This window comes from Xenopus laevis, chromosome 2S (assembly GCF_017654675.1).
Source record: "Xenopus laevis strain J_2021 chromosome 2S, Xenopus_laevis_v10.1, whole genome shotgun sequence".
Classification (NCBI taxonomy): domain Eukaryota; kingdom Metazoa; phylum Chordata; class Amphibia; order Anura; family Pipidae; genus Xenopus; species Xenopus laevis.
The window spans coordinates 58695786-58711301 of NC_054374.1; the positions used below are offsets into that span (position 1 = coordinate 58695786).

The window sequence follows — 15516 nt, forward strand, 5'->3', positions numbered from 1 at the left end:
TGAAACTCAGGGATTTTACTCAGCAGGGACAATGATAAAAAAAAATGTATCCACTAAATGTATTCATTTAAAACAGGTAGAGTCAGCGACCCCACTTCCCAGAGCTGCTTTAGAAGGTGAAAAATGAAACTTCAGAAAAACAAAATCACAAATAGAACGTAATTGGGGGGGGGGGGGAACAAAACTTTCTGGTTAACAATCTAAAACCAATTGAACAATAAAAATAAATGTTTGAAGGTAAACTACCCCTTTAAGCCCATCACCATGAGACTCCATACTTGTATTTTTCTGCACCCTCTTGGTGAATAAGTGTTATTAATCCATATTGTTAATTTACTCTTTAGTCATATAAGCAACTGAAAAATCTTTACTTGATAACAATCCTACTACAATTGTAGTATTAAAAACATACAGGGGTAACTATGCAATGCCATATCCAGTCAGTTAGGTCGTGAGTCAGAAAGCATGTAATATTTTTAAACTCCTATTGCAGAAATATTCTGGGATAAGGCTATGGTCCAAATGTGAACACTGTATTAGAGTACTTTTGGCTCTGCATGAAAAATACATGAATTCTACAATATACACTTGTGGCAGAATTTCTATATAGAAAGCAGTGCTGTGTGTTTTGTGATAAAAACAGTTTAATTTCTCCAGGCACAAAATAATCACAGCTATGTTTCGTGCATTCATGGCAAACACATAGGACACAGTCATAAAATAAAAGTGAAATAAAAAACATTCCGAGATTATCACATTTCAGAAATCTAGGTAAAACAAACGCACTTTGCACTCTTCCCTACCTGCAGTAGGTTGGAATGCATAAGCAGGTTTCTGACACCCATGAAGTTCAAAACAAAATATATTGTAGGATTAATATCCAGGAGGTTGTTGCACCCATTATTGGCAATATGCAGCACAGAAACTTGTAAGAGTGCTGCAGTTTTTTTTTTTTTTTGCATTAACCAATAAGCATCCATAATACAGATTTTCAGCAGAGCTACGATTAAAAACTGTAAAAAAGTTTTATCGATCAGGACGTGCCATGCCAGGTCGGGACTGTAGCATCATAGGACGTGTAGGTGGACGCATCATGGGTGGACCAGGCATCATAGGCATGTGAGCTCCCATGGGTGGTCTCATACCAGGACCTGTAAAGGGAGAACAATTTATTTAGTCATAAGTAACTTTACATAAAGACACTCTACTACAGCTCAGTACAATGTACTGTTTGTAGAATGGATATATGGGCTAGAGGATATTTCTACTAGTCAGTTCTAAGCAAATCACCAAAGCCCTCTGTACAACGAGTTGCTCCTTATCTCAATACCTAACATAAGCTGAGTGAGTGAGGGGCAGTTTCTATGGAGGATACTAGTATTTTGCATACTTAAAAATCAAAGTTGTATAATTGGTGACTGAGCATAAAGAAAAAAACCCACTGGACCTCTTTCTAAAAGGCAAATATAGGACAATTTCTCTCATTAACATGTATTTTTAGAGCACCAACATATTTTGCAGATATGTAAAATAAACAATTATACATAGTGACCAGTAACCGATACAAAAGGTGAAGAAAGCCCTGTGCAAAAGAGCTTACAATCACAGGATTGAGACACAAGGTGTGGGCAAGATCAGAAATCAGCATATTAGAGGTGTAGCATATGGTATTGCATGAGGGTATGCTTATCTAAATAAGTGTGTTTTGAGAGATCTTTAAAGCAGAAAGGTGGGGAGAAAGTCAGACAGAACATGGGAGAGAATTCCAGAGGAGGGGTGCAGCCCTTGCAAAGTCTTGAATACGAATATGTGAGGAGGTAACGAGAGAAGAGCAGGCCAGTAGAGGAGCATAGAAAGTGTTTGGGTGAGTATCTAGAGATATGTTCAGAGATATAGGGTGGGACAGAGTCAGGGTCATAATGATAATAAGGCACCGGACCTGGGAAGAGGCGGTTATAGTAAATTGTTAACCATGATCGGTACTTCTGGAATGTTAGGAGTATTAGTTGGGGGAAAGAGAACCATTTCTGTTTAAGGTAGCATCATGAAATCCAAGTAGAGACAGGCCCGGATTTGCAGCAAGGCCACAAAGGTCTGGGCCTAGGACGGCACAAGCTCAGGGGCGGCATGCTAGGGACACTAGGGACTATGCGCCCTGTCTGTAGCTAAACAGTATGCGCATGATCCGAGGGGGCAACGGACACCGGGCTCTGGGTGCGTGCTGCAGAATCCAGCCCTGAGTAGAGATAGCAGACAGACAAGAAGATTCCCGAATTAAGAGCTGTGGGTTGAGATAAGGGGAGATAGCATAGAGATGGTATTGGAAACAATACAAGTTGATTAGTTTGCAGAGGGAGGAAGTATTAAGGGAGAAAATAAGTGGCCCAGGACAGAGCCTTGAGGAACCCCAACAGAAAGAACTAGGGGAGATTGCACTGGCAATCTTTCTTTTTTTGTGTGTACAAATATTGGATCGTTTGTAGCAGCTGGTAAACTCAAGACTGTGGGTTAGACGAACGCTGGCACAAGGGTATTTCTAGCAGCTGGTCGAGATGGCAATTTTTTTTTCTGTGTTTAGGGGAGAAGATGATACTCCATTGAAAGAGACATAGAAGGAAAGATTTGTAAGGCAAGTAGAGAACCAAGACAGGGCCATGTTGTGAAGGCCAAGCAAATGGAGGGACTGGAGAAGGAGAGGATTATCCAGTGTCAAATGCAGCCAAGAGATTAAACAGTATTCGTAATGAGAAGTGGTTGTTGGCTGTAGCTGTTAAGAATTAAGGTGCTTTCAGTGGAATGCCTAAAACCAGATTGTCGTGGATCCAGTAGGTTATTGTCAGAGAGGAACAGTGTTCGGTTACAGACAGTAGAAAATGAAATAGTAGAAATTAAATGGGTCGCAGAGAGATCGGTCAGAAGTTAGAGTTATCGAGACAGAAGGGATCAAGAGAGTGTTTTCTCAGAATGGGTGTGAGAAAACCCTCTCTTGATCCCTTCTGTCTCAATAACTAACTTCTGACCCATCTCTCTGCGACCCATTTCATGAGTTTTGCATGAGGGTATGCTTATCCAAATAAGTGTGTTTTGAGAGATCTTTTAAAGTAGAAAGGTGGGGAGAAAGTCAGACAGAACATGGGAGAGAATTCCAGAGGAGGGGTGCAGCCCTTGCAAAGTCTTGAATGTGGATATGTGAGGACGTAACGAGAGAAGAGCAGGCCAGTAGAGGAGCATAGAAAGTGTGCGCTTTAGTTGAGAAGGAAAGATTCCAGTTGAGAGAGAGAGAGAGAGAGATTTTATTTTAGTTAAGGCTTGATTAAACAGGGATTGGTGTTGCAGAGAAATTCGGAAGGCAAGGGATTAAGTGGACAGCTAGTAAGGTGAGATGAAGCCAAAAGTTGATACTTCCTCATTAATCACAGGAGAAAGCACAGAAGAGACTGGTAGTGTGGATGAGGGGGTGGTGAATGTATAGGGGGGGGGGATTTAGCAGTATAATGTCATTTTTGATGTCAATTTTGTTTTTGAAGTGCTCAGCGCAGAGAGCAAAGACAGATGCACACAGAGGGGTTGGAGAAGGGGAAAGAAGTAGATAAGTTATGCAGTTTTTTTTTTTTAGAGAACAAGTTAAGTGTAGTAAATTATGTTTGTTTGGCTAAACAAGAGAGCAGGGCAGATTTGTAACTCGGGAAGACAGATTCTAAAAGGGATTTGCACCAGCGACACGCAAGTGCACTGAATGTCTTTGAAAAGCTTTTGTATGAGCAGTATGCCACGGTTGAAAATGTTTGTGTCTAATGCATTTAGTTTTGCAAGTTCATTAAGGCCAGTGGTGTGATAATAGACCTTGGATGCAGAATCCCTATATATGAATATCACACAATGATGGTATTGCTGCATGTTATTATATGCTAAAACTTAAAATGGATACAGAAGCAGGGAACAAAATCATGCAGTTCATACTGACCCATAACTACTTCTCAATCAGATTTACAGATGGGGACAGCAATGGGAATCACACTTTACTCCACAATCTGCAAATCTTTTTTATGTCTAGACTGGAAGATTAAAATTTCATCCTGAAATTCTCAACCAATGGTACATCTTCGCTACATAGAGGATATCCTTATAACCTGGACTACTGGTAGATGATCTGCTAAAATTTAACTCCAAATTCAATACATTCCACCCAACTGTAAAACTAAAGCTTTGCTATTCCATTATAAGGACAACTCCATCCAAACCTCCACATATTGCAAACCAACTGACCGACCCTCCTACTTTAGATGGGATAGCTTCCACCCCAGACACAAAAAAAAAAAACCCTCTATAGTTTACAGGCTGGCCATAAAAGATACAACCGTATCTGCTCTAAAGACACGAACATACATACATACACACATACACACATACACACATACACACATACACACATACACACATACACACATACACACATACACACATACACACACACACACATACACACATACTCAGTTACCGTTTCAGAAATTGTAAAATGAAAATACCCAATGGAAATGGAGATTTAATTTTTCACAAAACCTTACATTTGTTTCTGTAAGAGTTTTTTTTTATTTTTCTTCATCTTTCACTTCAAACATTATTATAACTTTTACAGTAACAACTATCCGTCTCTCACTATTATGCATTTTTGTCTAGGAGGGGACATTTTGAATTTCTGATAAGAGATTGCATTATAACTAAAAGGCAGAAGTGAGTCCCGATTAAGGGTTTTAACTTGCTGTGACAAGGCAGAAAATTAAAATTATAATCGTGATATAGCTCTTTAAGATCTAGCAAGAGCTAAACTAACCAAACATCTGGCCCCAAATAGATTGCACTGGATGTTTGGATGTATTTGGGTGGTTAGGTTTACTAAAAAAAAAAAAAAAAAAAAAAAAAAAAATATATAGCTCAGTACTGCCCATGACGTTGAGTCATTGGATGCATTTAAAACTCAATCATATACAGTACCAAATGTGGAATAAATGGGTGTTTTGTATTCTTCTGGATCAACTAGCAGTTAGGCAGGTGATAAATTGATTTAAAAGGTTGAACTTGATGGACATGGGTCGTTTCAACCTAACTTACTATGTTACTAGACAAGTTATTTTAAAATTCCCTCTTATTTTGTAAAAAAATATTTGTAGTCACTATATATGCATATATATATGCCATTATCTACATACCATGGCCTACTGGCATCATTCCTGGAGGAGGTGGTCCCATCATTGGCATCATAGGAGGGCCAGCCATGGGGGGAGCAGGCATCATTCCAGGTCGAGGAGGTCCACCTACAAAAGTATATTTAATGCTTAAGTAAGCTACTTTATATTTACGGAAGTTCAGAAGAGGGGTTCTGGCCATTTATAGCCACCTTATCCTGATTTCTGAAACTTTTTTTTTTTATACATCAGATTTAGAAAGTCTCATTAAAATCACTTTCACAAGTAGATATATCTTTAATGGCATAGAGGCTAGGAATTGAGGTTTTCCCAAAAACGGTTTTGTTTTTCATTCCAGGTAAAGGTTTGTGCAAGACCAAAATGTCAAGAAAAACCCCTTTTTTGTGCATCTACATGTTTTGTTTAATTCCATGGAGTGCGGTCCTTGGCTGTATCTTTATACAGCATCATTAAAAATAAAATATGGAACATATTTTACCAAACTCAAGTTCATGTCAAACACGGTATATTTTCCAGTTGAAAAACAATACATAAGTATTATGCCCATTTAAAGGGAAGATGCACTCCGTTTCTAACATTAGCTCATTCAGCTAGATGTTTAAAACAAACGTTTAAAACAAACGTTTAAATATTTATTTTAAGCCAAATATAATAACAGCACTGACATATCAGCAGCTCTGTGCAACTCGTCACATAGTGAATCCTGTGAAAATAAAAACAATTTAAAACCCTTTTTTTCTTTTTTAAAGAATTAAATATCAAAATCACCATGCCAAGAAAGTGTTTATTGAAACTGGGCAAATTACACTGGGCAAATTTGCCCATGGAAAGAAACCCATGGCAACCAATAGGGTAATGACTCTGGTACTATATAAAGATATAGCCAAGTAGTCTAGTTTCATGATGGGGATGTAAAGTCACCCCGTAAGTTTTTCTGATAGAATTCTTTAATACAAGGAATTTCCAACATACATGCAGTATTTTTTTTCCTCACAGCTGTAAAAATAAACAATTCAGCTCACATAAGCGGATTTTTGTTTTTAAAATTGGATTCTCACTCTACTGCATATGAGCCTGTCTGAACAAGAAGCCAAATATAATGGTGGCGAGGATATTCAACAGAAATATCCTGGGTCAGTACAGTTTTTTTAGCAGCCCAGGATTTCAGGTAAGAGACTAATCACTTGGGGGCTGCCTGACATTTTGGCAAGTTATTTTAATTTAGTTCTCCTTGAAATACCTTTGACTGTAAAATATCCCTTGGTATGATGCAACAGGGGTGATACCAATTTATTCCATAGTGCTACCAGACACTGCAGTTACAATCAAACGTTTCGGGAACACCCTCCTCACTGAGGAAGGGACAGGTGTTCCCGAAACGTTTGATTGTAACTGCAGTGTCTGGTAGCACTATGGAATAAATTGGTATCGCCCCTGTTGCAGCATACCAAGGTATTGGCGTTTTCTCTATATTGGACGAATTGCTGGCGTATGGCTAGGCCACTGTCTTTTACCCCTTAAACTGACTTTTCTGGAACTGTAAAATATCCCTTACACATGCACTGGAGACAGATTGGGAGACAATTTCAAAGTGGAACTACCAAGTGCTAATAGATCTTTTAGATCATGATTCTGCTCTTAAAATAAATCTTAATTCCCCTTAACTTTGATCAAGCCTTGAGGCTTGATAAAGGGCCCTGTGAGGCCTGAAATGTTGCCCTTTGTCTACTTGAATTGGAGCCAATAAATACCACGAATATAAACACATTCATGTTGCAGTGTGCCGCAGTGCTTTGGACTTTTGCATGTGTATTCCCTTACCCATGGCAGGTGGGATATTTTACTGCTGAGCACCTGATTTCGAAAGAAAGCATACAGAGGTAGAGCACTTCAACATTGTGTGGAACATGGCTTTTAGATCCGACATGCAAAGTTTCAGACCCCTGTATTTTTTTTTTTTATAGAAATTGTGGATGGTACTGTGCCGATTTTCATCATGTACCTGGTTTGAGTATAAAAAGTTTGGCGAGTACCGACTATTTACAGTTGCTTCCCAGCTCCACATGGTCTGCCATGGTATTAGATTTAAGAGTTTGGGAAAGGTCTTTAACAGGAGTATGCGAGGAGGGCAATTGGTGGGTAACCAATTTTGAAAGTCTCTGCTTCCTAACTCAAGTTTCTATATTTACAATGTATATTTACCCAAGCTTGGAGGTGGTGGGATCATAGCACTTCCAGCTGGCGGAGCTGCAAAAGGTGTTGGTGGTATTTTTCCTTGTTGAAATGCGGCGGCTGTGTAGAGAAAAATATTACTTTACTCATCCTTTCTGTGCCATAAACCAGTAATAGCAGAGCAGGTCATCTATAGGCAACAAAATGTATAGGCTAGAAAAACCTTCACAGAAATACAGATAAAACCATCTAGGATTTCACATGTATTAAATAAACTTACATTTTAGTAAATATATCTACTACACGGAGTCAGTATACCAGAAAAGAGCTTTATCAATTATTTGAAAAACTGTATCCCTTTAACTTTAGTGAGTAGAATTAACCCTTTTAGTTTAAGCAACTGCTCTGCTTCAGCACAAGTAGACACCCTTTGCCACAAGTTTCCCCTAGAGGGTTTCACTGGCATGTATGTTTAGCTAAACATTAACAGAACCAGTATGGATTTACACATGGTAATTTTATATGAAACTTTTTGTAAATGCTGACCGTATGCAATATTAATAGTAATGACATAACATTCACCTTTACCTGAAAAATACTAAATTGGCATCCGTATATTTTAGATTATAAGCATATAAGTAACACCCAAAAAAATGCAGAATAGTTTCACTCACTGGTTTTGTCAATTAGGCTCTGTGCCTGCTCTTCCATCCACTTCTGATAATAATCTTTCACATTCTCCTTGTGCTTTCTTCCACTACAATGAGTCTTACGGACTGAAGGCTAGAAGACACAGCGCACAAATGGCATTATTCGGTATTTCACATGTGTTTAAGGAAAGGTCATTGGTGCTTACATTTTTAGCACAGTTTTTTTTTTCTTTGTGTTTTGAGTATGAAACATTTTTAAACTACTTCAAAACAACTGAAATGATTTGGATTTACAACTGAATTGCAAATTTTGGACTCTGGACCAAGATGTGCATTATGTTAGCCAATATGGCACCAATAGTGAAAAGTAAAACAAACTATTCTTTAACACTGGAGTGCTATATATACTGATGAACTATTGACAGTAAAGGTTCCTCAGAGACCAAAATTCAGCTAAAAGCCTTAAGGAACAGCATCCTTCATACCCAGTGTATACATTTATAAAAAAAAATGGCAATAACATTTTTTCAGTCTTCGCCCAGGGTTGTACAGATGTGCAGGGTGTGTTATGTGTAGTCAGGCCTTGGCACAGAGGTGTAGATATGAAAAACTGTTGGGAAAAAAAAAAGTTTTGGATCCACAAGTTGAATTGTGTGGCACCTAAGGGTCTGAATGGGCAGAGGATATGCAAGTGCTTAACTTGAAAGGTTATGGAAGTCAATATGTGGTAAATGGTCCCAGAAATGCATCCAGTAAGAAAGTAACACTTTACAGAAACGTATTCTTTGCACATTATAAATGGATGAATCTTACATGGGCTTAAGATTAGACAATTTAAAAAGAACAAAATGGGGACATGGTACATTTCACTTTATGTGGCTTTTAAAGGAAAAGTAACACCAAAAATAAAAAGTGTCCTAAACTAATAAAAATGTAATGTACTTTTGTGCTGCACTGGTACAACTGGTGTGTTTGCTTCAGAAATACTACTATACTTTATATAAACAAGCAGCTGTGTAGCCATGGGGGCAGCCATTCAAAGCTCAAAAAGCAGAAACGGCACAGGATACACAGCAGATAACAGATAAGCTCTGTAGTGGACAATGGGATTCTTTAGAACTTATCTGCTGTGTATCCTGTGCTTGAATGGCTGCCCCCATGGCTACACAACAACTTATTTATATAAGCTATAGCTGTTTTTCTTAAGTAAACATGCCAGTTTTGCCAGTGCAGTGCACCAGTACATTAAATTGTCTTTCTTTTAAAACATTTAATTTTTTGGTGTTACTGTTCCTTTAAGCAGTGTGCACCATTTGAGTTGAAATGTACGCTAATAACGAGATTTTACTGGATGGAGTTTATTGGCACAGAAATCATTTTGTGCCTTTTTGTACACTTAGCTATTTAAAGTAAGTTAACACACTTGTGTATTATCCTTGAAAAAGGTCCCAATGAGGACCAAGTAATCTTGAGTTCTGTAATGTGTGCCTAATATAAAAAAAAAAAATTATTCAAAGATACAACTACATACGAAGAATTTGACCAAAACAAATCCACTGCAGTATACTGAATTTACAGCAAATGCTTAAATATAAATATCAGCATGGTCAGTTTTTGTACTACACAACACTACAAACAAAAGCCAATGTTCCATTTAAAATTATGTCATATCAGTTAAATTTGTCTGCATATTTGATTTCTGCATATCAAAGGGCACCAAGAATAGGAAAATGGTTTCCACCAGCAGGATGCCCTTGCTTATGATGCTTTAGTCACCAGTAGTTCTTTCAAGCAAAGTGTTTATTGTATGATTCATATACAGAGCTTCTGCTCTAGTGAAAACTTCCGATCTTGGCCAACCTTCCTTTATAAACGAGACCTTTCATACCCTTTACCAGCTATGTTGTTTGTTTGGTCTCGTTCAGTCTTTTGAGCTCTGAAGATCAAACTAAACTGCATATTAAAAATAAGGCCTTGGCAGTGCTTTGAATCTCTATGCTTTTTAATACAGTGGGCCCTGTTATTTCTTTAACTTTTTTCTTTAACAGACTCTTAAATAATTTGCCGACATGCAAAGTTACAGGCCTAAGTCGAGATTGTAATGTCTTTTTTCAATACCTGAATTATATCAGATTCACCTAATTCATAGATTCCATGCAAATGGAAGCGGACATAGTGACCTCAATAAAACTGAACTAGGGTCCCCAATATTAAAGGGTTGGTTCTTCTTTTGGTTAACTTTAAAGGAACACTAACAGCAAAAAATTAAAGTGTTTTAAAGTAATGAAAATATGTACTAATTGTCTTGCACTGATAAAACAGATGTATTGCTTCAGAAACACTACTATAGTTCATATAATCAAGCTACTGTGTAGCAATGGCAGAAACTGAAAAAAAGGCTATATAGCACAGGTAAATAGTGGATAACATAACACCATTATGTTCTACAGAGCTTATCTGATATCTGCTGTGTAACCTGTGCCTTTTCTCCTTTGAATGGCTGCCCCCATTGCTTTAATTAGACCCCTCCACTAGAAAAAAAAATGTATAAGATAAACAAAATATCTACTGCCTGTATGGGAGAAATGTCACCAAATACCATCTGGCTTCTAAGAGAACACCATTACAAACTAGAATAGGGAAATCATGTTTCCCATCAGGCATGAATCCTATCTATTGCGCATGCGCCAAAAGTCACAAAGTTTTCCGATTTCACTTAGTGACATTCGGCGCATGCGCAGTAGATCCGTACCGGATAAACACTCCCACTGCGCATGCGCCAAAAACGCCAGTCAAAGCAGGAAGACCGCTTGGGAGAAGATGGCGCCTGTGAACTCCGTGGAAAGGACCTGCGCAGAGAGGCGAGTAACAAGTTAGGGGCATTTGCCTGGGGGGGGGGGGAAGGTAGGCCAGGGGGAGGGATTTTTGCGTTCAGGGGGTTTCCTTCTTTAACAGTAAAAGTCTGCAACGTGCTTATGTCTCACGCAGACACCTGAGGTATATGCTTGCTTCGAGCTTTTATTTTTTGTCTAACCCTGTCTCTCATTCACCGACAATAAAAATAAAAAGGCGTCAACTGTAATCACTTGAGATTATGATGAATACGAGTCTACGCTCTACATGGTTCTCGTGACAGTGGTCAAAACAGTAGGCGAGAGGGGCGTCACGTGGGTTCACTAGCAAGACTTGCATTGTGGTTTTTAGAAGACAGGCTATTTTGCGCAGAGGGAATGAGGTGCCTGCCGCTGTGGGCGTGGTTTGCCACAGTTGGCTGGGGGAGGGTGGACGTGGTGACGTTTACAGCACTGCGCCGCCTCCCAGTCAGTCAGTCTGTGGCCGCTGGGAGGTTAGGGCTTGGCTCGCTCCCAGTTCTCCTTCTGGTATTTTTTTAGGAATTTGCTGCCGGCCAATTAAAAATGGTTTGCGGGCTGTAGTTTGGACACCCATGCTGTAGATACTCATTCGCTGCTATCATCTTCCTCAGGCAGTTGCAGTAGAATTTAAATAAAGAAGTCTGTGTTTCTGCTTCTAGTCTACTGCACCTGTGCCTGCCAGGACTAAAACAAAGCAAAGACAGAAGAAGCCAAAACGATAGTAATAAGAGTAGTCTACTTTCTACCAGACATTTGTATCAAAACACAAACTTAATACGATTACATACACAAAAAAAAAAAAAATTTATAAACTTTCAATCCAAGCTATAACAAAGGAACACAACTCGTTAAAAAAAAAAAAAAAAAAAAAAAAAAAAAAAAGTATACAATTTCCTATTTAAAAAGAAAAACCCAATGGACGATAACCTGTACAGCCGACTTTCCCACAGGGAATACGGTTCACCTCCTCAAGAAACCCAGGTAAGTGTAGTACTTATGGCATTAGCTTTGGTAATTATTCAGAAAAAAAAAAACAAAGAGTACTAAATGAAGCGAAACAATATTAAATGCAGCATCGCGCAAATACTCACAGAATCATGGGTGAGATACGTATCGCAGTAGTCACAGTAAAACCTGCAGTGAAACGAGACAAAAGAGTAGTTACACGAAACATGAATTGCGCATTAAAAAAAAAAAAATTAACAAAACCTATCAAACTCTTCAACCCCTAAACAGATACAATACAGGACCACATAACTCTAAATACACGGTTTTAAAAGTAAACCATCATTCATTTTACTTCGGCATGTTGGTAATGGCGCGTTCGTCTCTCTGGTCGCAGGCGGAAATGACGCCAGAACAACTTGCCCGTTACTTCCGAATATAACAGGAACTTATAGCACTGGGTGGGGCTGAAGTAATTCGACCATATTTGAAAAGGGTATATACATATAAATATATATATTTGTGTGTGCTTTGACGTCACTGTCTGCAAATAATTTTTAGGTTGACATTGAGTTATGCCACTGTCTTTGCACGGAGACATCTATTAGATTCGTGGGAATGGTTTACAGGGCTCAGTAATAGGTGCTACTACATTAGACGCATCGAGGCTGTGTATTTCGACGTCATGACGCAGTGCGGCGCTCAGGAAGCGGGGAGGCCCCGAGCGGCCTGCTGCAGAGCCGGAGACCGGGCCCTTGACTAAAGGCCCAGGCACGTTAAATGTGGGCGTGTAGAAAGGTGTATCAAAGAACTCCGCGTCGAGGTTATATAGAGGTCAAAGGTCATCACGGGTGATGGGAGGTCTCATAGTCGGTTCAAGGCTTGTGTTATAGATTTTGAGGAATAACTGGGATTTAGAAGACTATGATTTTGTGACACAAACTGCTCAAGCTACCGTCCTGAGTCTATGGAGTTGGATTAACAGGTCGGGAAGTTGCATTCGCAATTCTTCACGTGGCCCACAATTGCAGTGTTTAGGAAAGTCGAACAGTAGCCTAGTTGTTGACATGGAGGGAATGGACGTTGATCTTGACCCAGAGCTCATGCAGAAGTTCAGTTGTTTGGGGACCACTGATAAGGATGTTCTGATCTCTGAATTCCAGCGCCTTCTTGGTTTTCAGCTTAACCCAGCTGGCTGCGCATTTTTTCTAGACATGACTAACTGGTGAGTGCCTGCCTTCTGAAGTGAGATCCATTTAAAGCAGTCGAAAGTTGTAAAGGTTGTTCATCTTGTGTTGTAATGTAATTGTCATGTGATGTTAACATCATTCATAACACATATACATATAAAGGCAACCTACAGTTGAGCTGTGGGTTAACAATGAATAGATATATACTACGGATTATACTAATAATAATAATTGTTACTGTCTTCCCCATTCCAGTTAATTTAATGTAAACACAGCCTTGTTCAACCTGTACATAAAACAATGGGCAGGTAAAACTGTCCATACACTTAAAGGAACAGTTCAGTACAAAAATAAAAACTGCATAAATAGGCTGTGTAAAATAAAAAAAATGTTTCGAATATAGCTAGCCAAAATGTAATGTATAAAGACTGGAGTGACTGGATGTCTAACATAACAGAACAGGACACAACTTCCTGCTTTTCATCTCTCTAACAATGAGTTAGTCAGAGACTTTAAGGGGGCCACATGGGACATAACTGTTCAGTGAGTTTGCAATTGATCCTCAGCATACAGCTCATATTCAGAAGCAAACAGTTATGACCCATGTGGCCCCCCTCAAGTCACTGATTGTTTACTGTCTGGTAATCAATCAGTGGAAACCAAGAGAGCTGCAAAGCAGGAAGTAGTGTTCTGTTATGTAAGACATCAGTCACTCCAGCCTTTATAGATTACACATTTGCCTAAATACCTATATTGAAAACTTTTTTTTTTATTTTACTCAGCCTATTTACACCATTTTTATTTTTACACTGAACAATTTCTTTAAAGATCTGCTATTTGGCAGAGGTGCAAGAGGTTAGAGTAAAAGGACCACAGAATGGAATTCTTAGAAGTTCAAGAAAGGGGTTGTTCACCTTTAACTTTTAGTATGATGTAGAGAGTGATATTCTGAGACAATTTGCAATTGGTTTACATTTTTATTTGTGGTTTTTGAGTTATTTAGCTTTTTATTTAGCAGCTCTCCAGTCTGCTATTTCAGCAAGCTGGTTGCTAGGGTCCAAGTTATACTAGCAACAATGCATTTATTTGAATTAAAGCCTGGAATATAAATAGGAGAAGGCCTGACTAGAAAGATATAGGTAGAAAAGCGGAAAAGGACCGCTCATGCTCACGAAACGCGTTAGGTTTTTCCAGCAGGAACTCCAATAAACCCCATTTTCAGAAGTGCCGTCTGCCTTTCGAGTCTTTTTCTGACTAGAAAGATGAATAATAATAATAATAATAAAGTAGCAATAACAATAAATGTGTAGCCTTACAGAGCATGTGTTTTAGATGCGGCCAGTGCCCCCATTTAAAAGCTGGAAAGAGTCAGAAGAAAAAGGCAAATAATTCAAAAACCATGCAAAATAAATAATGAAGACCAATTTAAAAGCTTTTTATAATTGTAGAACATACTAAAAGTTAATTTGAAGGTGAACCACTCCTTTAAGTAAAACTGTTCAGAACATAAAGTAAAACCGTTCCAAAAAACTCCACAGTAGATAATTGTACATGTATATGGTAAATGAGAAATACACGCATCTAATAGATTTTTTGTTTTAATCACGCCAAGGTTGACTAGTGCATATTGTATGAACTGTGGGTATATGACAGTATACAGAGGATGGAACCACTGTACCACCAATATATTCCAAAAGTGTCGTTTTGTACCAACCATGGTTCCTATAAACTCTCAATTGTGTATCCCGCTTAAGTGAGTTGCTTAATTAACTTGTCTAAATAGTGCTGCCTTCACTTAACTTTGGCTTTATACATTTGTTAGCAGCATTAATACTAGCCACCATCATATTTCTTTCTCCTTCAGCATCCAAACATACTTTCCTTATTGAGAGAGCCTGTGTTGCTATGGCAAACCGACATTGTCTTTCCGATTGGCTAAATTGCTTTTGAAGGTGGCATTCGGGGGGGGGGGCTGTTCTGTTATGGGCATGCTTCAGTTCCCTGCTAGATTCATATGTGCAGGATCATACTCTTAGGGTTTCTACGGAGCTCAACTCTATGGGCAATTGTGATTAAAATTGTTGGTGCTATTTTTGGAAACAAGTTTCTACTTGTTTGGTAATTCAGCAGCCCTATGTAACTTATTTTACAGAGGCTTTTCATAGAAGACAGTTTCTGTGCATTCCTTATTCTTCAAAGTTGGTTGTTTCAATAACATAAAGGGATACTGATTATCTTTTTTTTTTTGTTTTTTTTTTTGCTTACCTGTTTCGTTTCAGCATTTTAATTTCAGTGTAAAACTACTAGCTAATTACATGTATATTTCCTGTATGATCCTCTGTATAACTGCCTGAGGGGGCAGTAAAAGCCATTTGAAAAATGCAACCAATCACACTTTCACTGCTTTCCCTGCTCTAGTGCCCTTTCTGGCTTCAGTCTGTGGTGATGTAATTGTGCATACCCCCGAAAATCACTACAGTAA

General features: G+C 38.6%; 2 protein-coding genes across 3 annotated transcripts in view; one reads left to right on the top strand and one right to left on the bottom strand.

Moving 5' to 3' along the window:
- Positions 1–626: 626 nt before the first annotated feature.
- On the bottom strand, positions 627–12302 carry snrpc.S (small nuclear ribonucleoprotein polypeptide C S homeolog). The gene is given in 6 exon segments (NM_001090661.1): positions 627–1151; positions 5208–5312; positions 7407–7496; positions 8051–8159; positions 11991–12033; positions 12200–12302. Coding segments are annotated over 6 exon segments (480 nt in total). The 5' UTR covers positions 12208–12302; the 3' UTR covers positions 627–1026.
- Positions 12303–12557: 255 nt separating this feature from the next.
- The window catches only part of ilrun.S (lipid regulator with UBA-like and NBR1-like domains S homeolog), a 30880-nt gene continuing 27921 nt past the window's right edge, over positions 12558–15516 (top strand). The window contains 1 exon segment of one of the 2 annotated variants that reach the window (NM_001096623.1): positions 12558–13069. In NM_001096623.1, coding sequence (NP_001090092.1) covers positions 12912–13069 — 158 coding nt within the window. In that variant the 5' untranslated portion in view covers positions 12558–12911. 2 annotated transcript variants of the gene reach the window in all.